Raw genomic sequence first — 25,601 nt, 5'->3', positions numbered from 1 at the left:
TCATGTAACTGCTTTTGTTAATTGGAAAATTGTCATGTGCCCATGAAGGCATGCACGTGGTGTAAATTGGCATGCATATTTTCTTTTTATGTTTCTTTTTCCCTTTTATTTTCAATTACCTTTATGTCCTTTAAAATACATGTAAAAAGACATATTTACCATTAATTTCATTAAATATTACAAAAACACCCTCAATATTCTTAGCCTTCAATTTTTTTCATCCAATGGCCAAAAACTGTTTTGAGCATTGAAATAGACAGCAGCAACCGGTAACCCCAAGCCATTTTCTTGACTGAAGCTACGAGTATTGAAATGATCCCTGGAAGACGGTGTACACACCGATTTCCTTGTTTTCTGCTTAAACAGCAGGACTACATAGCGGTGAATCCCTATCACCGACTTTGGTGTCTCATAGCTCACTATCTCCCTTCCTGTAGTTTATATACGCAATTTCATTAATGCTATGCATACTAGCTAACAGTAAAAATTTAACTCATGGAGTATGATAATCAAGTCATATAACGATGCATTGATATGAACAGAGGAAAAGTATACGTACCAAACGAAGCATCAGTAGTGCCAGGAATGTCTGTGACTATCCTGTAACATAAAATTGGGTACAAATTAAACTGTTATTTAAATTTAAGTAAACTTATATTGTACTTAAATAATGGGTGGTGATCTATACACCATCAGCTTTTAGCGATACACCACCAAATGGGCTTTATTGTGTTGCAAATCGCTTCCGTTAAATAATGGATAGGTATAATCAAGTCATATTAGACAATTAACAATACACAATCTGACCAGTGGAGATGTTCTCTCAAGTAAGGATCACTTGGGCCTGGAACATCTGGATCAGTCATTATCTTCATTTTCAAAATAAAACATAAGTTAACACACACATAATGTAGATATATGTACTATATGTAAGCCTTTTTTAACAGCATGTACTAAGTACTAGACTATCTAGAGGCTAGCTTACAAGAGTGTAAGCAGATTTCCTTGTTTTCTGCTTAAACAGCTGGAATACATAAGTTAACACACTCAGATACATAGAATGTATATATGTACTACCTGACGTTCAGTTTTCGGCAGGATATGCTATACTACTTATAAACTAGACTAGAAAGATTAAGAGGGTTACAAGAGTATAAGCAGATCTCATGTCTTCTCCACCAATATCGACACGGGGTTCATGACCATTAGAGACCGTCTTATTGAGATTATTGTACGTTACACTCAGCGTGATATACTTGGTGTGAATGAGTCCACTACCTCTCCTGTCACTCTTCCTACTACAAGTGGCTCCATCATCCTTGACATTATGAAGACGACGATGACAAGAGATAAATGTAGAGAGATATGTGCAGTTTGATGTGTTTCTTGAAGCACTAGTTAAGTGAAATTGTATGAGTTGTATTTCATGTTTGATTAAGATCCTTTATATAAAGAGAAAATTACTCCATCCATCCCAAAACAGAAAGTCCACTTCTGATTTTTTGAAGTCTTGTTTTTTCAACTTTGACTTTCAATATTTTCTTTGTGTTATACATGCAAAAAGTATATTAATGAATTGCATTTTAAATGTATTTTTATTGGTATAATCTTTATCGAGTATTATATAACACAAAAAAATATATTTAAAGTCAGATTTGAAAAGAAAGACTTCGAAAAGTCAAAAGTAGACAGTCATGACTGATGAAGTAAAAAAATGAGACACATATATGAGGGCCTAAAAAGATTGAAGAGATTCAGCAACATAAAGTTTTACCAAATTTGGAAACCTTTCTATAAGTAATTGTTCTGAGATCCTATTCGAAATTCTTCTATATTTCTATAATAGGAAGTTCTTCATGGCTAAAGTTTATTGGTTACTCAAGAATACACATTGCAAATCAAGAATAAAAGCTTTCCCTTTTCTTCCTTTTTCCCACTCCTTTCATTAGAATAATCCACATTGCAGGAGAATAAGAATTCATGTTCCTTTTAAAAACCAAAAATAAGAAAATACAGAACCTTTACATGAAGCTGGAAGATGGGTGTCCGTACGTATAATTAATGGATTCAAACTTTCCGCTTATGCGTTACATTTAAAGAAACCTATGGATCATTCTAAGTATGTTGGGATGTGTTTTTCTAGCTAGAGAATGTTCCTAATGTCTCACACCCATCATTAGTGCCAATTTCTGTTTATCTGCAGGCTGCTTTAGGCCACTTTAATTAACATTTTAAAATTTAAATGGAGCCCATAAGGATGGGCATAACTTTTAATCTAGTGCATTGTTCAAGGATCAAGCTTATAAAAAATGTGATACAGAGGTGATTCTGACTTCTGAGTAGGCATATATGCTTGTTATCTTTTTGGCTACCCTCATATATTCAAGTATTAGCCTCAAAAGCCAACTAGAAATTAAGCACGATGAAATCAGATCGACTTGATGACTGATTTAACAATAGTTTGATCACGAGGGTATTCTTTTTTAAACATGGATAGTAACATTATATAGAAGAGCGAGACGCTAATTAAAATATATACAAAACTCTCAAGTTAGTATGTCATTTGGCGAAAAGATTCATGTATCTTAGATGACCAATTGACCATAGCATCAGTTAGAGACCAAAAGTCTTATAGTCACGGAATGTTTCCAATTTTCTATAATCATTTATATGAACCGACTCAATAAGACGATAACCATGTTTAAGTGTTTCCTTCAAGGGAAAATAATACATGCAGCACCAGCACCGCACTGGCCTCTCACATCCAAGTTCACTACATTAGTACTCGTAAAAGAAACTAAAGGTGTTTGTAAGGGTAGCATGTTGCAGCACATATAGTGATCCCAATATTTATGTAATCAGGGATGGGGATAGTTATGCTTTAGGCGTTTACAATTACAAAAAGTGGGTCATTGTATAGAGACTCACCTTGAATAGGTCGATTAGATTCAACATGTAATGGGTCAATATTACAACTGAGCCCATTTTCTAAAATACTCTATCGCAGTTTTGCTATCCCGTAAAATAAATGAACCAAGAGAAGCACCAGACCACCAAATATTAAAGGGTTAGCCCCACAACCAACAAGGTATACAAATGGTGGTGAAGTGAAAAAAAAAAAAAAAAATTGATCAAAAACATTATACAAAAGACATTACTACATTTTGGCTAATCAATGTATGACACCACATGTCTACATGTAACAAGTTCCACATTTTATAAAACAATGGACTTAACAATATCATTAGTACTAAATTGATCATCCAACGATATGCTAATCAACTAAATTTGTTTTTTTCAAAACAAGTCTTACTTAAACGTCAATTGAAGTCTAGGATTTCATCACATTACCTTTCGACCCAACTCTTGTAAGCATTTTGCCAACCATATGGATTCCTTAGATTCAACACTACCTCCATCAACTAGACCATCATCCAACGAACCAGACTTAACATCAGACCCCGGCTGTTGCAACTGCACCTGCTCTGGCCCTTCACCATCACTCTCGGTCCCAGTCCCATCCCTTTCTCGTTTCACACCTATCGATACGCCAAACAACCTTGGGCTCACATCCTCCTCCTCCTCCTCATTCTTCATTACTCCTCTTTCAACAACATTACAATCTTTCCCGTTCCTTATTGGCAAAAGTTCCAATGGTCTAACATTGCTTACTTGTTGCAAAAGTTGTGAAGAACAACAGCCTTCAGATGGATTTTTTGTTGGTGCATATTTTGACATCATGACATATACACTATCTATAAAATTCTTCATCTGATTCAATTCATTTTTTAGTTGCAGGTTCTCTCTTCTCAACCTCTTGTTTTCAAGGCTCATTTCATCTTTACTAACACCAGATGCTGTCACTTCTCGCGGACCACCACATGAGTTTGATGATAAAACTCGTTCTTCACCTGAATTAGTGGGAGAAACCGTCTTGTGCTGAGCCGGTGACAACGCCACTGTGGTCACCAGCCCCACAATCGGTATACCAGGGGTGAATTTTCTACGTTGTATGTCACATAAAAGATGTTTTTCACCTCTGCGAAAACAATCGTGCGCAAACTCCCATCTATCAGGCACTATCTTTCTGAAGCGCTAAGAAAATAATCAAAACCAGATTAATAATTGATGCAATTATATACGAGTATAACACAACGGATGAGATGAATCATGACTCATGAGTCAGGAGGTAACAAGACAAATATAATAAAGAAAGAATCGTGACAAAATTGTTAAATTTGCACATTTTTTACATTTCAAATATCGGAAACTACAAGTTCTATATGTCAAATATAGCTTATGCAAGTCGATAAAATTGTAAGTGCAAAACTTTCTCTAATATGGTACTCCGTAACTTTTACATACAGACATACAGTCAATTAAATATATATGTTATGTAAAAGCAATGTGGTTTGAATAAACACTCTGATCTTTGAAGACAGGTAAGGGTTCAATCCTCATCTCATGCAAAGGTCGGAAGTCTTTTTCAACCATTTAAGTAGAATCTGGTCCATCCGGAAGAAGTCTCTCTACCTAAATAGAGGTAAGGAGGTAAGGTCTGCCTACATTTTAACTTACTCATACATTGTCGAGGTATGAGCAGTTTCTTTCTTTGTTTTCTTTCTTTTTCATTTACAAATAAATATGTATAAATACATAAAATAAAACGTGACAAATAAAATGAACCAATCATGTTAAACATTTTTCTTTTCACATGATTTCATAAACATCGTTTGTGTCTGTAAGCCTAAAAATATACATTTTATTTTATTATAACATATTCAGACATGTATGAAACTATATTATTTATTAACTTGCAATTTTTTTTGTAGGCAAAGATAATTTTCTATGTATAATAAAATTCACATAGAAATTAATTTTTGACATCAAATTCTATTTTAATTAAAAATAATCCATCTTTGTACATATATTTTGACATAGAGGTATTACACAATTTCCCAACCTAAATATATATAGATATAGATATATAGTGAAGTGATCAGGTGAGAACTAAAAGAACAGTGAGAATCATTAAAAAACAATCTCTAAAGGCTAAGCCCAGGTCGCGTTTGTTTCACAGAATTTGATGGAATCTGATGGAATTGCAATTGAACTCCATTCCTTATTGGCGTTTGGTTGTTCAAAGAAGGGGGAATCTTATTCCGTAGGAATGTAAACATTCCATCATTTGATGGAATCTCCATTCCTTGGGGATGGAGGAAGGAATTTCCGTCACTTGAATTCTCAAAAAATCAAAAACATTATGTTAGATTACATTCCTTCATATTCCAATTCCTTTGAAAGATTCCATTTCTATCAAAAACATTCCGTGAACCAAACGCAGTTAATGACTACGCTCGTACCGTATCCAAACCCCATCATCTCTTAGATCGCCGCCCTTTCCAATATGCGTCCGGCGACAACTCCTTTATAACGGATGAGGGAAACACCCATACCATATCCACGTGTATTCGACGCATAACCCATATTATTTTTAAATAAAAAAAATTTTTAATTTTTTTGGAATGAGTTTTTGTTAAAAGAAAATTAAAAAATAAAAATTAACTATAAAAAAAACACACCAAAAAAAGGTAAACTAGTGATGTTTTAGTTCTCAAATTAACCGGACCCTAGATATACATATAGATATAGAAGAGAAGGGAAATTACTAAACTTACATAGGTGTTTAACTGGCGGATAAAGCTAGAGAAATTACTATGTTTAAAAAACTTGGGAAGCAAATCCTTTGCAAATTCAGTATGTTTCCAAACTATAAAACTGGATCCGTCTACACTCCACGATACCACGTCATCTGTCGTTTTATCATCCACTAGCTGGTACGTTTTCATTAAAAACGGCGTCGGAACACATCTGCCGCCGCCGCCTGCCGACGTATCTGACTCTTCTCCCCCGCCGCTGCCGCCACTCTTCTCCGCCTCAGGAGCTGCCATGAATCTTCGAATTCACCTTCATTGAAGATGATAATTAAGAACTAATCAACAATGCAAATAATAATTATAAATGTATTAATTAATAAAAGTAAATTGAAATATATTTACCGATGGAGAAATCGAAAGTATTTTAATTAAAAGATTTATTAATGTTTTGGATTCTAGAAAGTTCCTCGTAGTGAAGAGATGCCGAGAAGAGGGGGTGCAAATTTTATGAAACTGAATATATTATTATTATTATTTATATCTATATTTAATGAGTCAATGACTTAATATTAGTCAATTAGGATTACTTGGCTGACTCATCAGTCATCATCGTTACCAAAAAAGAAAAAAAGTTATCCACTCATGGTCATCTACAATTGAAAAAAACCTTTTAAAGTTTTTTATTTTAAAAAATATCAAATAAAGTTGTATAAAAAGATTTTATATCTTCATATTAAAAGTCCACCTTTGAATTTTATATTAAATATATAACTATTTAATTAATACACCTTAACGAAAGCTCTTAAAACTTTATTTAACAAAACTTTTTTATTTACAAACAAATCAATTCACTAACTAAAAAACAAGTAAAAGTTATCCACCTTAATATTAAGCTTTTTCTAAAGATTTTTTGTGTCTGCATTGAAAAGAGGTTATTTTTCATAGGATTTTATATTGTCAATCTTTTGATCAAAACACCTTTGTAACTAATGATATGAAACTTTTGAAAAACTTTTTTCTTCAAAAAATTTTTTTTATCAACTTTCATTGAAAATGCTCTAATATGAGGCTCATTGTTGAGTTATATAGTTAATTCGTAAATACAAAAGTAAGGGGTTTAATCGTAAATACAAAATAAATTGATGACGTCTGTATCCGTCAACGACTCAACGTCGATGATGTTCGTGTGTAAAAGAATTTTATAACTTTAAATTCGATTAGACCAACACATCTATTTCTATTTTTATAATAAATAAAAGAAAATTGTCTTTTAAAAATATTTTTAAAAAAAATATGATGTGGCAAGTCTATAATTTTACTTAGAATGTTCTTATTTCAATTATGATGTCATTTATAATTTACAATATTTTTAATTAAAAATATGGTTCACTAAATGCTTATTTAAAGTTCTTAATCTTTTATTACTAACTAAGAAAATTATTTTATATAATATAATAATCCTTTTATGTTTTGTTAATACAATAAATACTTTAATTTATAAGTTATTGTGTTATTCAACTCATTGTCTCCATATAGATTTATAATGTATTAATAAAAATAATTATACATATTTTTTAGTTTTATAATTTTAGTTAAAACGTTTGGGTTAAATATGGATAAATTCACTACTTATTAGTCATATTTGAAACGCGGTAAGAAACAACGAGAAGAAAATGCGTTTTCCAGAAGTTTCTTGATTTGTTCATTGGACTTAAACACGTGTCATTCCATTATAGGTTGGAATATATGCGATAGTTGTGCTTTGGTCTACGCTACACTATTCAGTATTCACACTTCTAGATTGTTAATATCTTTTTTTACTCCTTTATAAAATAAGAAAATAATAATGACAAATATTTGTCATTAGAACTTATGATATGTATAAAAAGTATTATATGTATAAAAAATTGTAATTTATATATCAATAACCGCTCCTTAAATTTTTGTAAGATAAAGTACAAATTTTAATGTATCAAATTAATTAATACTGACAGATCAAGGGTTGTCATTAACAAAACGGTATAAAATAAAATTTTACTTTTTTCTCCAACTTTTTATTTTTAAATACCCTTAACGTTGAACACATTCTCAATCCACACACTACAATTACACAAAACACTTCTAAAATGTTTTTTGAACTAAATCTATTCAAACTCTCAATTATTCACAATTTAAATATTTTCACCTAATATACTTATAATACACTTAAATTTTAAATATAAATAAATTAGTTAATAAAAAAAAATATATTTTAGAGTTATTGATTTATTATTTGAAAAAGAGGGATAAAGTAGTTTGCTGTAGAATAAAGGAGGTATGGATAATCATAGAGATTCTATAGTTAAATAATTAGCTCAAGTGGTTGAGCACCTGCCTTACAAGCAGGAAGTTTTGGGTTCAAGACTTAAAAAGTACATAGGAAGTCTTTTGATGAAGGTTTGACTTGGTTATACCCAGGTTCAAGTCTGAGGAGGCAGAGTTTACCCCTATTAATCGCCGTGCCTTTGGGCGGATTAGTAGGGGGTTTTCCCCCATCGGGTATTTGAAATAGGCATTTCTACTTCGAGGGAGCTCTCTAACGCAGACCCGATTAAGACAACGTATGTTAGACCTCCCGTTGTCGAATCGCGACACGAAGTTCTCAAACGAAATTCACCTTTAAAAAAAAATAATTAGAGTTTTAGGTAACTAATATAAGCTTAAACTAAATTCAACAGATTGTCGAGACTCGAGATTCTTCGATTAGAATAATTTATTTTTAGGTAAAAAACAACTTTCTGATCGGTTAATTAAATAATAAAAGCGTAGGTTAATTGAGTTCTAAGATCATTGTCTTTCTAATAATATAAAAATAATAATAATCGCTAGACATGATAGTATCTAAAATCTCATAAATTTATTAAGCATTTAATCCGAATCAATCAATTTAATAGTATCTAAAATCTCATAATCTCATAAATTTATTAAGCATTCAATCTGAATCATGTATGAAAAAATATTTTGTATACATATTTTTCCTACCGATAAAATCTACTATTATGTCTTAACTGTGTCGCCTAACCAAAATCCCCATAAATGAGGTGAGATGTACTGACTTATCTCTATCCGAAAGTGAAGTTCCTACGGGGCGGAGATGATTGGGTCGGTCCATGGATTTTCCTTCCTTTTGCCACATTTGCCAAAGGGTTGAAGGGTGGAGAGATTAAGACCTCTAGCCAAACGGAACGTGAGTGCAGAAGGCAAGTAAGTTACTTTATTTTTATAAAAGATTAAAATTTGGACACAACATTTCAGGTACAAAGCTACAAAAGGTTATATATCAGTACCCATTTTATGTGACCATCTCATTGGCTACCTCTACCGTATTCCGTCTGGTAAACCATTGTGCCCCAGAACCTTGAATTACCAACACACCCATGTGCCAATCCATTACACCATGCACCATAGTAATCCCATTAGCATTTAGCAATGTCATTCACATCTATATCGTCTAAAAAAACAATTTATACTGAGTTAATATGGTAATACCATCAGCCCAACGATCTGGGCTTTCACCCTACAACCAATGAAATGCTCATTTACAAGTTTTGCGCTCAAAAAAGTTGATTCAAGACAGAAACGGAGTCCACTGGTAAGTTCAGCAGTAGTTCCTACGAACAATTAGATGATTGTTGAGCTGCACCTGGTGCAGAATCTGTGATATCTATATCTCCCACACCGGCAACTATTGATGACTGCTTTTCAATTGCTTCCTCAACTTCATCGGATTCTTTGATTAAGGGTCCCTTCTGTTTGAGTTCTTTCACTTTATGGAATTCATCATAGTGTGCCCGTCTTTTCTCCGTAAAGCTTTTACGCTTCCCAGTAACATCTGAACGAAAAACTTCAAATGATCAAAGACGACTTTGAATTGTGAGTAAATGATGAAATATGAGTAGTGAAAAGTGCTTATAAGACGGGATGCCCATAAACAAGAATCCAGACTGAAAGAAATCTACCCCTGGTATGAAAACTTCAATATGGATTACCATGAATCAGATACAAGTATTAGCTAAAAATGAAGCGTGATATCGTCCATTGCATAGATGTTACTAGAAAAATTTAGGTGATTATTTAAGTTTCATAGTTCTAGCGTCAAATGCAAGACAAATACAACCATCTCAAGAAAAAGAAAACACAGAATAGCGGTCGTCAACAACTCTCAACTGCCAAAACAAGATCAACCAGATTCTATCAGAAATAGTGGGTCCGGAAGTCTCCTTCTAGACCAAATCTATATGGAATCCATATCAAAACACACTTGTATTTGTCAAGTGTTTAGATAGTGTATTTATCAAAAACGAAGAATGGATTTTCAATCACGATGCAGTAATGTATTCCCATTTCATAAGGGAAGTAATGAGTGCTGTTAGATCTGTTGGGGAAACTTATTGGACTAAAAAGGTCCTAAAACGATGAATTGTGACACTTTAAATCAATATATAAGTAAATGGAACAGCTTGGATTAAACTTCATTTAAAAGGTCAAAAGATAAAATCAAAAGATTAAGGTACAATGAACATAGGTAAACAGTCGCTCGAGGTGTTTTCAGAATGCTTTTAACTTGCATAACCGGTTTATTCGTATTTTGACCGAAATGAAATAATATAATTTTTGCAATCATATTTAGGACACTAGTTACTTGTAGAAGTTACATCTAGATATAATGACCAACTTTTTTTCCCGAACTAAACCCGAGCAAAAGAGCCCCGCCCCCCTAAAATATGCAACCTCTAATATTGAACAATACTTGTATCATGAAACGCTGAAAATCAAGAATGGGGTTGATCAAATACCCAATGAATGAAAGGAACTTCATGTTGTACATAAAAAGAAGAAAAGAAAAAAAAAAGAGAACCTTTGTCTTGATCCATATCATCTGCTTCATCCTCCGATGTTGTCCATCCAGAGCTATGTGAGTTACTGTTGCTACTGGAAGAGGCCATATCATTCAATGCAGAACGAATTGCTTCAGCATGCTCAGTACTATTGTTCCCTTCCTGGAAACTAGAATTTCGTACAGGAGATAATGATCCTACAAGATAAGGGTGCAAATAATATGATTGTAACTTTTAGGGAGATCTTCACTGTTATGCATACTTAAACATGCAGGTTCAAACCATTAACTAATGAATGAGATGATTCGAGTTATATTGTATCTGTAAGTCTGCAACAGATCAAGCAGGATAAATAAAAAATTTAGCTTTAAAAGTGGGCCAAAAGTGTGTACTTATGATGTAAAACCTCCTTAATCATTCTAATCACACAAAATTACTAAACTAGTTAATACTTCGTTGTTCGTACTGGATTAATATGATTGTACCCAAAAGATAAATTAATATGATTGTAGTAAATCTTATATTTACCAATTAATTATTTATAAAATATTAAGTACATATTGTATTGAGTCAACCCATACCAAAGCATTACCCACTTTAATTCATCACTCGACCTATCCTACTTGCCCATTTTGCCACCTTGCAAAGTTAATTATAGCTGACAACCCTCTCAAAGTAGTTCTAACTAATGTCAAGAACAATAGCTATTGCTTCAAGATCAAGACACTAGATGGCATAGGTAAAAATAAGACATAAGATATAACTATATGTAAAAATCATATTTAAGTGGTCAAATGAATATAACACTTATAAGTTATAGTTGTAATTATAAACTATTACTCAAACACTTGATACGTAAGATGTATTTGGATTTGTTCTTGATAGATAAAGTTGATTAAGAACATGTATACACATTAAGCATAGACGCCTAGACGGTAGATGTGATATACAAACAAAAGAAATGTACATGTATTAACAATCTAAATATTTTACAAAGATACCATACAGTATATATATGTTACTTGGGTAATAGATGGCTCGCTACACATCAACAATAAAATCTTGGTCTAGGATAAAAGTATTTTCAATATAAAAGGCATTTTCATGATATAATTGTGTTTGGTATTTTTGAATACAAACGCACGTCCTCACAAAGCCATCAGGCTTATGGAATTTATCGTATATATTTCACGTTATTAGTAAAATTGGCATTCAAGAGAAAAAACACATGGTTTAAGACGAAGAGGGGTCATGTAACGCAGTAACGGCCTATGAACGAAGACAACTGTATAGTTTAAGTGGATTTTAGTGTTATAACTCTAATCCATGTAGCTTCCGTTGTATAAATGACGATTAGTTAATAAAATATGGGATCTTTCACTATATATAAACTTGATTTGAAAAGGAGGGGTATAGCTGTGCGTACCATCAATATCGGTCATTGGATGATATGGAGTCTTTGGTTCTGTAATTTTCTGCCTTACAGGTTTATTTGCTTCAATTTCTTCGAGGTTAGCCTCATCCCATCTCACACCTCTCCTACGGCTTCAAAGATATGATCATGTAAGAACAAATATCAACATTATTTCAAGAAATAAAATTATGTAGTAGCACATACTCATAAGACAACTATGTACTATGTAGGTTTTCATATGATATTCTACAAGGATACTCCATCTTTATAATATCAGATATTCAACGTGGAAAGGTAAAAACACTTCAAGATAAGAGAAACGGGTCATCAACTATCACGTTTGGTGCATGGAGCAAATGCACAAGAGTAATCCGTGTAGTTGGTTATTTGTCGTGTAGTCACATTTGGTATGCCATCAGGAATCAATTTACAAAATATTAACTTTTAGTCTATTATTATTAACCTTCTACCACACACAGAGTTAACGATATCTTCTTGCACAACATGATTAATGTTCTGAAAGACAAAGGAATATTTATTCGGTACTAGCATACCAATTTTAGATGATAAATCAACTCTCAAGATTTTCAGTGATGAATCACCAACATGAGAGATTCTATTACCAAACTTGTATTGCACTAATGCAGGGCTGTTGCAGAACCAACACAGCACCACCAGCATTCATAACGACAAGTCGACAACCACCCATCAAGTTTCAAATGACGCCACTAGCCTATATAAGATTTGACCCTAGGGAAATCCTCATGAATGCCGGCAGCAGCATAAGAACAAACAATTGCTTTTTGTTTAAAAGATATTACTTCAGCTGGAGGTACACTCAGATTTGAAATGCTAATGCTTAGTCGCTATGAGATATGACGCATCTATATTGCCTTTTGTTTGTCTTTTCTTATAGTCTGGATTAATATTTGCTTAGCATATTTAAATCAGTCCTCATATTTTATGGCATGTAACAGATTATCCAAAAGGGACATTTATAACTTGGTATAAATTAAGGAATATGCTTTCCTTTTCAGTACAGCCTTACTACAGAGCACTTGATTTTCATTTAAAGTATTGCATCTACTGCTTAGTAAGCAATTTATTTCATATATACGTCAGACAGCCGATTCCAAAAGATCCTTCCCATTTTAAAAAGGTTACTATTTAACGTCAATAACCCAAGTATCTTCATTACATAATAATATGTCAACATAAATATAATAATATTATTATAAACAAAGAATACAAAAGACTTTACCTCATCTCTCCAATCCGTGAGCTTTTTAAATACAACAATGAAAATAAGTTGTTTGAGCAACCAGATCACTGGGGAAAAAAAACTCCAGTCAGTATCTTCTCGCATAACTTGATTTCAAAATAATGACACAAAGTATCTATGTAATATTGTAATGTAACTATTTATCAAAAATATAAAAGGAAAGACAGACAAAGAAAAAACGTTGGAATTTATCATAAACGAGAACGACTCACAAACGTCATAAGAACAAGTAACAATACGGAATACGCACAACATGGTACCAATTACCAAATATAACAACAGAAAACACATTTAAGAACTAATTGGGAAAATGGCATAAAGAGATACTCTGCTTTGGGCTATATTCACTAAGGTACAATACATATTGATTACAATTCAAAGGTACTAAGTATCGGTTTGGTTGGGAATTTTTGGACTTTTTTCCCATACTAGCGAATTAAATATATAGCCGAAGCTCTTCTTGAGAAGCTAGCAACCCACATAATTAAAAAAATAACAAATTTACCCGAACTTAAGTCGAATTTGGGGAAATCAAAATTGTTGGGAAATAAAATAAAAATACTCTACTTTTAATGACACAATTGATTATATGTTGTTACAGTAAAAAAGATTTAACAATGTGAGTTACTAGCTCATTAAAAACACATTCAGATAACACAAAATGGTTGGTTTGTGAAATTAAGTCCCTAAATTGCCAACCAAACCAATACTTAGCGCCTTTAAATTGCAATCAAATTGATCGAGAAATGTACACTGTGAGTTTATGTTCACGTACAATAACCACGGGCATGACGTCATGCAAACTAACTCAAAGAATAAATAACGTCACTAAAGAATAAGCATCTTCAGTAAAATGCTAAAAAATAAATTATTAAACAGAGAATTATCGATTTCCTTTAATTTAACATCTATTTTCATTATGTATAAACACAAGTACAAGCAAACATCTATACTATAAAGCAAATTCACTTTTCAACTTTCAACATTCAATTTCAACAATATACACATATTAATGCATGATGTACCATACTTCAATGCGTACAACTTTCTCTCTCCTCCATAAATCATTTTATTCCTCTAATTCTTTCAAAACTTTTTATCTCAAAAACCATACATCGATAAGTTATAAAAATTATATGGGTGTTCTTAAAATTTCATGCTCTTTCATTAGAGATGTCATTCGATATACTTTCGACGAATTTTTAAATCCGAGGGTGGAGGGCATTTGGCTATGACACTCTATGACATATAACCTCCTATGACCTATCACCCTCATCATTTACTGCCGCAACGCGCGGGTACTTTGCTCTCGTGTAATATAAAATGATATTTCAAAATTAAAATTACAGGAATCTCCAAACCTAACATAAAATAAAATTTCCAAAACCAAAACATTCTAGGTATCTAAAATTCATAAATAATAATAATAATAACGCTGAAGATAATACACATGTTATTGAAATGAAACGTGAATATATATATATATATATATATATATAATGATTATATAAAGGACAATATATGGGAATCGATTAGGTTAAAACAGTTATAAGAGTTTTATAAAAAACGAAAAAAATGAAAGAAAAGGACTGGAATTGAATATACGGACCTAGCTAAAATGGAGAAGGAAATGATGAAGAGTGCGGTGGGCGGGGGAAGAGAAGAACCGGAAGTTGACTGACCGTCGGTCGCGTGGGTATAAAGAATGAATGGGTGGCTCACGGAACCAGAATGGATTTGTTTGTTTCTTTCATTTCTGTTTTTACTTCTATTATTTTATTTATTAAAAAATAGAGCTACTATCGAATATCGACTAGGCCACCAGCACTGATTTAAATTTTGAGAAATGATTAATCCTCCTAACAAAATAGTCTAAAAATCCTTTTAATTATTGAATGATGACATGTGAAAAAATCAGAGGCAAGATTAAGAAAGAGAATTGGTGGATACCACATGTCACCTTCTTAAAATGTTAGGAAGAATTTTAAGAATTAATCATTTTCCTTAAATTTTATGTTCTCATATTTCGGTATATGGGTGACCAATTTTTTTAGAGTTTTTTATGTTTATCTTACAATTATTCTTAAATTATAAGAATCTTCAATATAAAATATAAGAATCTTCGAAATAAAACAAAGACTTTTAAAAAACTCCTCATAATAATTCATCTCTTAAAATGTAAAAATTGGAGTTCACATCATTGTGTTAAATCTTCATATGAATTTATTTATAATGAGAATTGATATTGGTACAATTTATTTGTTATTAATTTACGACACTGTATAAATGATACAAAAAGCTACACAAAACAACACTCAGATAAATGATCCATGGATTACAACTTGATTAAAAGAAGATGTATTACTAATATCATTTCATCATTTCCCATTTATAATTGACAAAGTCATGTCATATTAAAATCATTTACAAAGATAGATCTTTTCATAAGTTCAAACGTGCATGGTATCCGTACAATACGACGGCGATAGCAGTGACAGTGATGTGGTGGTAATGACGGATGTGACGGCGACGGCGACTATTGGTGTCGGCAGATGCGTCAAGTGGTGTAGATATTTGATATAAAGATATTTGATTTAAAATAGTAATAAATATCTTTTAAAAAATAATGCAATAATTGTGTAAGTTAATTCATTTATATTAAAATGGTAATTTTGTATGTCCCCGAAATCTTGACTTTTCAACCTATGGAGTACTAATTTTTATATAGTATATAAATTAGCCATTGTGTAAATGCTTTTAAAAGTAACAAAACCGGTTAGTGGTTTTAAATTTCAAAAGAAAACAGAAGAGGTCAAACAATAACTCAACTTGTGCTAGTTTGATGAGGTCGCATCATTGTAAACTAAAATTTCATGTATGAGATAATGATCCTACAAGATAGTTTCAAAGTAATATGGCTGCAAATTAAGGAGCTTTAAGCGGTTATACATATTTAAAGGCGACAAAGTTTACCTATTTACTAATAGATACAACATGGTAATGGGTCAAGTAAAATGTATCTATAAAAAATAGCTAATACTTAAGTAAATATAATTTTTGTAAATCATATATGACCCAACCTATTGTTTATAAATTTTTTAACGCACCAGTCTACCCGACTTCCCGACCCAACCTGTTAATACCAAAGCATTACCTGTTTTGATCCATTCTGTATAGTAAAAATTGTAGACCATCTGACACCTTTCTAGCTAATTCAATAGCCTTCAGAAAAAAGAGGCAAGTACCAATGGACAAGTGAATCGGAGTGGATATCAATAACAACATCAAAACAAATAACACGTACATGAACTTGAATTGAAAAGGGAAATGTGGGGTATCTGTGCATATACCATTAACATCTGGAACTCTTTTACTCATGTTATTCTGACACCTAATGAAAAAAAAACCATAGTAACATATTATTTGGATATTAGCAGACTACTTTTGGATACTAATACAACTCTTATTCAGGAATTCTTTGATCATTGATCTTCATATGTTTCTTCCTTTAGCTCCACAAGTGATATTTCAGTAATGAATAACCAACATCACAAATTCAAACTCAAAACTCACGTTATAGTGCAGCTGCAGCTGCACCACAACTGAGGAAATCCTCTGGAATGATGCCATCAGCCTGTACAATTGAACATCTTGCTTCTAATACTGCCACTAGCCTATCACAAGATTTGATTCTAAGGAATTCCTCCCATAAATTGCCTAGCACGGCAGCAGCATAAGAACCATACATTCTCCATGTAAAAAATGTTTCTAAACATACTGGATCCATATAAGATGCTCTGACGCTGGCTAATTAATGTTATTGACAATTTGACATCCACTCCCACAAACTAGAGGATCACCTGTAAGCTTATTGACCCACATACATATAAAAGTATACACGACCTTCTTTTTTACATGTTGACGCCATCTCAGTTCAGGTATATTGTCTTACACACTCGAATCAAACATGTCATTTCCTTAGATAAAGGTAATGTGACCCACATGCCACAAGACTAGTGTATAATAGACTATATGAGTTGGTTTCTCATCTTAAAACCAACTGGTCGTAAGCCGTAACCACACATAAATGTGGAGATCACAAGTTCATTGCAGGAGATGTTCGACTGCTGATTAAATACAATAATAGTAATAAGGCTAGGATGAGAAACTAATTGTTCAAAAATCAATGGATGAGGTACGATCAGAGACAACTAGGTATTACAATGACAAATCTTATGTATATGTAGAAATTTTTATGGACGGGCCCAAACTTAAAACTCCAAAAAGTTTATGATTAATAAAGTCTAAAAAGGATTGCACATATCATAGATTACAATGACATAACATCAGATTCAAGTGGATTTGTATTCATTACTTCAAATTAAAAGTTACATCATAAGATCAAATCTCACTTTGTGGGAGTCAATTTAGTTTTGCAACAGCAGGACATAGTGCACTTGCTTTCTCCTTCACGGTCAGCGGTGGTTCTGCAACCAGAAATATGCTTTCATCAATTGTCACAAAGACAAAAAGAAAATGATATCGAACACCCATATATCAAATGCAATGTTCCACTCATTACAAAAAAAAGGATGCTCCATTTATCGGTCAAACCCAGCACTTTCCAAGCATATAATTGAATACATATATATATGACATAAACCAAGCGAATCCGTATTTTCTATATACACTAAAAGAAGGTTAAGAACTTATTAACCAATCAAAACCTCAATTTTAATTAACTAACATTTGCTGCTGTCATGATACATAAACAAAAGCCAAATTACTTATTTTCACAAGCACATGGACAACCTGACCCAGCCTACGCTTTTCTTTGTATCTTCCATCATCACAATTAAAGATACATACATTCAAGCTTCATATCAAGGCACCTCCACTGGCGGATCAATCACAGAAACAGTGCAAAGGACTGACAGAAGTGTTGGTGATGATACAAAATTAAAGACAGTAATCCGATGGCATCACTCTCAATAAAGGTAACATGTCAACACTATATTATATACTTTTTAATTACATATACTCTTAGTTAATTCAGTTTTGGGGCATCAGTGGACCACAATAATAGTCAGTTATTTGGTTTGGAGAATTAATTTTAGCATAACTTTAAGCATCAACTCGTTCACACTCCATACCTAATAGGTTTGCAAGGTGTTTGCAGTTAAATGTGGTTAATCACCAAATGAACTCTGTGAGTAAGCCTAATGACTTTAACATATGACTGTTAATATCCCTAGAATAGTTAATATATTCCTTTGTATTACGTTTGTGACTATAAGATATAATTCTCTTGAAAGTAATGGCACACATCTTTATGTTAGTGTGGAAAGTTGGTTTTAGTTAAGGACACTTTCATATAAGTATTTATCTGATATGTATCAGGGCAGAAAACAGCCACAAATAGAGAATTCTAACAAATTGGATAAACGAACAAGTAATAGATGCAAGAAAGATAATCTGGATAGGCTCCAGTAGCCCCGATTCTGGATTAATGCCCCAGCAGCCCTAAATTCCTTAGAACAATAATAATAATCTCCACACACAAAACGATGGCCTAATGGCCTTATTTAACCAAGTTGGGATCTACCCTAACTTGATGCACAAGTCACTAATAATAACAACTATAACTAAGAAAAATAATTATCATTAAACGTCCTGGTCTTCTTTCGGCCAACCCACTGGGCCTCTTGATCCGTATCATTATCGAACAAGCATCAACTTTTAACATGCTATACGTTCTAATGTTCCAGATACTTTGCAAAGGCATCAGCCATTTAGATAGACTCAAATGGCTCATCCTTTCTGTCGGCTTAATTAACAAAGGGATCTTCCTATATGGGTGGGTTCTTTAGGAAGTTCAATTGGCATGATAATATAGTTGTTTAAGACTTTTAAAATGAATGTGATGCTGCTGAGTGTGACACAAAAGATTCTGGTACATATCAATATTGTTGATACATATGGGTAGGCAATCAAACAGGTTAAACCGATATATTAGTTAAGCTACTTATATGCAACGAATGAAGTTATCTAGGTAAAAGTGAAAGTGTTGCTGCTTATATTTATAAATGGATCCTGATACATATGAAGCATTTAAACCAAGTTCTACTCTAATTTTTTGTTTACAGAAATGGACTAAATAACAGTATATATGAAATGCATTTGATACAAGTCTATTCATCTAGGGAGCAATTTCAAACCACTAAACATATCAGTTCATATTAGACCAGTTTGGCCCATTTTTATGCATCTTGGACTCTTGGTTCACCATGGAAATTAATAATGTACTTAGGTAATATTGAACATTTTAAAGACCCATATGACCCCCTTTATTTTCAGCTATATGCTATGTTACTCACAAGTGTTACAATTTCAACTTAGCAAAAACCCTTTGTATATACACGGGTATGAAACTATTATTGAACCATAGCAACTTTGATTATACTTAAAGATGTTGAGCAAACGGTATTTGGGGATTGCATATATTAGTGTTTGGCTAAACTCATTTACTAATTAGCTTCTTTATAACACAATAAAGTTTTTTTTCATCCAAACAACTTATCAGCTATTCAACTTATATGCCTTAGTAACTTGTTTAAAAGAATGCGGTAAAGGGAAGCTTTATAACATATACTTATTAAGCTATACAATTTTTTTTTATTAAGCATAAGCACTTGCTCCACTTGTATATAAACTTAACACAAACACCCTAAATTCGGTTACTCTTAAAAGAACTTGTTTCAGTGTCACATAAGCAAATAAGGGCTAGTTAATGTTCCATCCAAACACTCAGAAACCACTTATCGTATTCAAAAAACGCAACAAGGGGGATAAAACCACTTACTAGATATAAGAGCCTTAGGTCGAGTCTTGAACAAAATCCGCTGACGAATAATCCCAATAACTTCCAATTCGACCCTAGACGACGAACTTACACCCTCATCCTCACCATCATCATCATTACCATCATTATGGTCTATTTCCATATCAGAATAACCAATCTTCTTCTTTTTCAACACGAGTAACGGTTTCTTCAACGGAATCTTGGACCCGGTCAATTCATGATAACCAACAGTAAATGTATAATTCTCCTAAACCCAGTTGCCAAGATTAAAACTTTTACAAATTACAATCAGACCCAATTAATAATTTTTAAGATATAATTAGAAAGATTAATTACCTGAGAAGATGGGCGGCAAAGAAGACCAATTTGCAGATTTAGTAAGCGGTGTTGGAAAGCAGGTTGAACTTCAACAATACCTTGGATTTCGATTATTGCCCATTCACTGCAATTTGATTCCCCACAACTGCACTTCAATTTTATTTCCATTTTCAATTTCTTGCTTATTATTAGTCAATTATTATTATTATTATTAGGGAAATCAATGAATATATATTATTTAGGGTTTTTTGGGTTTTGGAATGAAATCGATCTGGGATTTAATTTGGCGGGAAAAAATGGAGGGCTGGCTTATTTCACCCGAATTACCAAATGTAGAGATAAAACTTTTAATCCTTGGTAACTCTCTACGATAAATGTATGGGGTGAATTCAAACTTAGTAAAATACCCAAAGTCAAAAACATATATCGATAAACTAAAACAGAATTAACATGTTTATAAAACAATATAGTAATCCTTGATCAACACAGGTCCTTTTAATTTATTTATTTTGTTAAATTAACTTTTTTAATTATATAAATTTAATTTTTTTGTCAAACTTAAAATTAAACTCTAATTTTTTGCTTACTAATACAAAAGACATTATAACCTTATTTGATTGATCGTTTTCTCATTAATAAATTGTCTTTTTTTTTTCTCAATTCTTCAAATCTTACTACTTATATTAACTATAATAAGTTATTAACATAAAGATTTCAAAGTTTTGAGTTTACGATACGAAATTGTAATGTTATTTCCCATCATCCACTATGTTTATAAGTTCCGATTTTGATGTGATTCTAAAAATTTAAGGTAAATCTAGAACTCTAACTAAACATATACTATATTTATCATTATTGTTTATTACAATTTAGTTTCGATCATCGATTTATTTTAACCACAATTTATTTCATACTTACGAATCATGTATGAGGTATATTCGAATTTCTTTATGATACAATCTATATAGCTACTGTATATCATACAGATATTAACACTAGTATGAATATATAAAAAACCAAAAGAGTAAATGGTTGGCAAAGTTTAGCCGTTTTGGTACATATATATTCCTGGGACTCATAGCTCATGCTGTATATATATTGTAAAATAACTTTTCATTCTTACACATAAGTTATAAAATATAATTTCTACATTTTCTTGACATATTTCGAAACTGTAACCTTCAACCTTTATTGGTGGGGCTATATGGTTATACGGTGATGATATTATGGTTTGACCCATAGATAAAAAAAACATATATAAATAGGGAATAACAAGTATACTACTAAAAACAACATACTTCCATGATTTTGTGAGTTGAAATGATTTTGTATTTACACATAATTTTCAGGAGAGGGAGATTATGAGGGGAATAGAAAAGGATAGCTTCTAGCATCATATATTTTTTTCCCATATAAATACTATAAGTAGATTATCAATAATTTCATCTTTTTATTTATATTAATTTATTAATAATCAATATATATATTTATATGTTTATTTATTTAAACATAAATTTATTGGTTCAGTTTTATCCCATAGTTTTTCTTTTTCAATTTATCTTATGATACTAAATGATTAGTCTTAAAAATATAAGATTAAAAATACGATAATAATAAATCTTTAACAAGTTATATAAGAGCTTAAAAATTATAAACTCATTGTTCAAGAGCTTAAAAGTTATATATCTGTAAACAGCTTTTTTATTTATGAGTAGAGACAAATTTTTTTACATTTCACTTTCCCCATACCACTAATACAAAGTTTGAGTCTTGTTTTTGTCGCCATCATCGTCATTGTTGAGGAGACAAATGACATTAATTCTACCCCAAATTAGGTGTTCTTGATAAAAGTAAGTAGATATCTCCAACAACAAAAATCTTAAAGTCAAATATATAAAGGAAAATTACCCATATGGTCTAAATTTATTGTGTATATCCAAATATTGACACACACCAAATTATTTACCTATTTAGTGGATGAATACTTGCCACCTAAGACAAGTTTGATGAATGTTGCTTTTACCTTTATTGAATATATACACACTTAACATATATCATTTTTTTTTTTTTGTTAAATTTCAATTAATTTGTTCAAGTTAATGTGCATCATTTTTCAAGTCATATATAATCAAGACAGTCAAAAATATTCATGAACAATCCGATCATGAACTATATTTATTTGGATTAATGTTTCATTCATAGTTAAGTTAAATCACTATTAATCTTATCATAATAGTTGGTTAGTACAAGTTTTGAAATGAACATTTGCCATGATTCTATTGATGAGTTTGTTTCTTAGTTAGAAAATTATGTGGTAAGAATTTTTTCTAACTATTTAGGTAAAACAATCTAATAAGTGTCTATATTTGGATATACACTTTAAAATTAGATCATTCAAATAAATTTCCTATATATAATACACATTTTTTGTTGGATGGAGCTGAAGATATGGGGAGCGCCACACGCTAACTCAAAACTCCACTTAGTTTTTCCTATGGGTGTTTATCGACCAGTCTGGTTTTACTAAATTTCAAACTAAATCGACAATTCTAGTTCACTATATATCAAATCAAACCAAACCAAATATATTGTCTGATCAAATCAGACCAAACCATATTAACGGGTTTGATTTGGAAGATTTGACGGTTTTCATTTTTTTTTTTGTTGTTTTATTTCCATATTAACTTTTTTTTTAAACAAACCATACAACTATATACCCCAAATAACCTTAAACTACCTAATATATTAAATCTTGATCTTTTACATCAAAAGCTAAAACACCTTTAACGCCTTTGCCACCCACTAAAATAATGATGGCATTTTCATATTGAGAATATCAGACATATGTCTGCGTAATGCGGCGGTGTTGGGAGTAGTGATGGCGGAGGTGGTGGGGGTGGCATTAGGAGGACAGTGGGACGACGATTGTGATGAATGTGAAAAATAATTAATGTTAAAGTAGTGTAGTCATTTTAGGTATTGAGGGATCTATATTGTAAATTATTTCATTAAAGATATATATACATATAGTATAAGGAGATGTTTAAATTAGTTAATAAAAAAGAAGGATATTTGTGGTCTTAAATAACAAAAAGTTTTTATAAAATTTTTTTTATTTTATTGTCCTTGAGCATTAGCTCAATGGTTGAAATACCATCACTTTATCCATAAGGTATTGAGTTCAAGCCTTGGGGAGGATATAAGGAAGTCCATTTATGAGAGTTTGGTTTGGGTAAACTCATGTTCAAGTTTGAGGAGGCAGGGTTTACCCCTATTGATCGTCATGTCTTCGGGCGGATTAGTAGGGGGTTTTCCCCCATTGGGTTTTTGAAATAGGTATTTCTACTTCGAGGAAGCTATCTAGCGCGGACCCGGTTAAGAAAACGTATACTAAACCTTTCGCTGTCGAATCATGACACGAAGTTTCCAGCAAAATTTATCTTTTTTTTTAAAAAAAAAGATAGTACTCAAATAAATTATTTTGTTTTAACCAGGGTGCACTATAAACAAGCCCCACCGACTAATCCATGTGCCTGTGACCCGGCTTCATTTCCCGGGTGGAGGATTCCAAATAACTTAAGTCAAGTTGAAGACATCCTTTAAATTCAATTATTATCTTTAAATATAGTCTTAGGCTAAGATTCAATGATTATTAAATCTTTAATAATCATTAGCCTAACTTGAGAATCCCATTCCCATTTCTTACTTTTTAGTTGTCACTCTGTAAAACCAAAAACCCTAAACACAAAACATTCATTCAAGATCATTCGTATTCCCCCCCATACAAAATAAGATCAAGAAAATCAGAAAGTCAAAATGTCAGAATATATCCCTTTCGAAATGCAGGCTGAAATCTTGAAAAGGCTGCCTGTGAAGCCATTACTCCAATTTCGAACTGTTTCAAAATCATTCAAGTCTTTGATCGACAGCACCGATTTTATTGTCTCTTACGGTGTTCATCACCACACTCAGCAGCCACATGATCGTTTCATATTAAGGTATTTCCTTGACGAGGAAAGATATATTACTTTAGTTGATGATGATGATGATAATGGTTTTATCCAACAAGAATTTATTCCCCCTGTTCCTGACCTCATTAAGACCCTCGTAAGAATAAGCGTAGTTGGTAGCTCTAGCGGTTTGCTGTGCTTTACCGGTTATTACGAAAACACAAACCGGGATGGTCATTACAATGGAAAAGAGATGGTTGTTCTGTGGAATGTTTCAATAAGGAAATCCGTTGGCATTCAAGCGCCATATACATATGATTCACCGAATAAAAACTTTTGTCATGTTGACTATTCTAAGTTGTTTGGTTTGGGGTTTGTCCTGTTACTTGTGATCCTACTATCCTCACTATTGAATGTTATTATTATAAGCAGAACTGGAATGATATGTTTTACGTTAATGCCCCTTGGAAAGTTTGAGTTTTTACTTTGAGCAAGGTGTCAGTAGATCGTTTACAAAGATGTACACCATTAACTTCCCAGATGCCACAATAAACCAAATACTAGGATTTAGGAAGACTGGTGAACTAATTATGGAAACACAACAACACAACGAAATAGGATATGGTGAAGTTCAAATTTACGAACAGAATCACGAATATGTCGATAATCTTGGGATTGATGGAGCAGGGTTCTTTATGTGTTCCAATATGGAAACGCTACTTCTGCTTGATAAGTCTGATGGTTATATGATCACACTCACACATGAATGATCGCATGAAAAGCCGTGGGTGCATATACGAACTGATCTACTACTTCGTAAGGGAGGTACCCGTCTTGTTTTTGAGGTAAAATTAATTACTTCATAAGGGAGGGACCTGGCTTGCTTAAAACTTATCTCTGTGCAGTTAGTTTCTTTGTATGCTTATTTTACATGCAATGGATTATTTTGAACTCTGAATGAAATATAGTTTACCCCAATGTTAATGATGGGCCATAGTAATATATAAAACATCATGTCGTAGCCGATTGCCTTTTTTTAAAAAACAATTTAATTTGGTGCAGATTAGTCAAATATTAGAAATTGATGGATGACATATAGATGGATGTTTGTGTTTGGCTTGAGATTAATCTATTATTTTGTTAACATGTCGTACATGTTGACGAGAGAAGTATTTAGTAGACTCGCATATGTAAATCAATACTGGACATACCGCACATCTGAATTAGAGAGCACAAGGGAC

At 32.2% G+C, this 25,601-nt stretch overlaps 3 protein-coding genes and 1 pseudogene across 4 annotated transcripts; all 4 read right to left on the bottom strand.

The window, feature by feature from the left end:
• Positions 1 to 207: 207 nt before the first annotated feature.
• On the bottom strand, positions 208 to 1,326 carry LOC122588180 (annotated as a pseudogene).
• Positions 1,327 to 3,143: 1,817 nt separating this feature from the next.
• Positions 3,144 to 6,144, bottom strand: LOC122585554 (heat stress transcription factor B-2a-like). Its single transcript, XM_043757684.1, has 3 exons — positions 6,060 to 6,144; positions 5,679 to 5,967; positions 3,144 to 4,095 (listed from the first exon to the last, which is right to left on the bottom strand). The coding sequence occupies exons 2-3, from the start codon at positions 5,949 to 5,951 to the stop codon at positions 3,343 to 3,345; spliced, it is 1,026 nt and encodes a 341-aa protein (XP_043613619.1). The 5' UTR covers positions 5,952 to 5,967; positions 6,060 to 6,144; the 3' UTR covers positions 3,144 to 3,342.
• Positions 6,145 to 9,101: 2,957 nt separating this feature from the next.
• Positions 9,102 to 14,988, bottom strand: LOC122610467 (protein phosphatase inhibitor 2-like). Of its 2 annotated transcripts, none has more exons than XM_043783458.1 (5): positions 14,840 to 14,988; positions 13,210 to 13,277; positions 11,961 to 12,079; positions 10,555 to 10,731; positions 9,102 to 9,528 (listed from the first exon to the last, which is right to left on the bottom strand). In XM_043783458.1, exons 2-5 carry the CDS (start codon positions 13,212 to 13,214, stop codon positions 9,308 to 9,310), a joined length of 522 nt encoding a protein of 173 aa, XP_043639393.1. In that variant the 5' UTR covers positions 13,215 to 13,277; positions 14,840 to 14,988; the 3' UTR covers positions 9,102 to 9,307. The 2 variants fall into 2 exon arrangements, with proteins under 2 accessions (XP_043639393.1, XP_043639398.1); XM_043783463.1 differs by having other exon boundaries at positions 11,961 to 12,073.
• A 2,513-nt stretch (positions 14,989 to 17,501) lies between these two features.
• On the bottom strand, positions 17,502 to 20,634 carry LOC122586045 (putative uncharacterized protein DDB_G0287975). Its single transcript, XM_043758157.1, has 3 exons — positions 20,429 to 20,634; positions 20,093 to 20,339; positions 17,502 to 17,717 (listed from the first exon to the last, which is right to left on the bottom strand). The coding sequence occupies exons 1-3, from the start codon at positions 20,576 to 20,578 to the stop codon at positions 17,653 to 17,655; spliced, it is 462 nt and encodes a 153-aa protein (XP_043614092.1). The 5' UTR covers positions 20,579 to 20,634; the 3' UTR covers positions 17,502 to 17,652.
• Between the last annotated feature and the right edge of the window lie 4,967 nt (positions 20,635 to 25,601).

This window comes from Erigeron canadensis, chromosome 1 (assembly GCF_010389155.1).
Source record: "Erigeron canadensis isolate Cc75 chromosome 1, C_canadensis_v1, whole genome shotgun sequence".
Lineage (NCBI taxonomy): Eukaryota > Viridiplantae > Streptophyta > Magnoliopsida > Asterales > Asteraceae > Erigeron > Erigeron canadensis.
This window is presented reverse-complemented; position numbering and strand designations above follow the sequence as displayed.

Coding starts and splice junctions, on each gene's coding strand:
- LOC122610467 (XM_043783458.1), bottom strand. Junction 10,732..11,960: donor TCCAATGACCGATATTGATG/GTACGCACAGCT, acceptor CTTATCTTGTAG/GATCATTATCTCCTGTACGA. Junction 9,529..10,554: donor TGATATGGATCAAGACAAAG/GTTCTCTTTTTT, acceptor TTTTTCGTTCAG/ATGTTACTGGGAAGCGTAAA.
- LOC122585554 (XM_043757684.1), bottom strand. CDS start 5,951: ATGGCAGCTCCTGAGGCGGAGAAGAGTGGCGGCAGCGGCGGGGGAGAA. Junction 4,096..5,678: donor TCCGCCAGTTAAACACCTAT/GTAAGTTTAGTA, acceptor TTATTTTCTTAG/CGCTTCAGAAAGATAGTGCC.
- LOC122586045 (XM_043758157.1), bottom strand. CDS start 20,578: ATGGAAATAAAATTGAAGTGCAGTTGTGGGGAATCAAATTGCAGTGAA. Junction 20,340..20,428: donor TTTGCCGCCCATCTTCTCAG/GTAATTAATCTT, acceptor AACTGGGTTTAG/GAGAATTATACATTTACTGT. Junction 17,718..20,092: donor ACCTAAGGCTCTTATATCTA/GTAAGTGGTTTT, acceptor TTCTGGTTGCAG/AACCACCGCTGACCGTGAAG.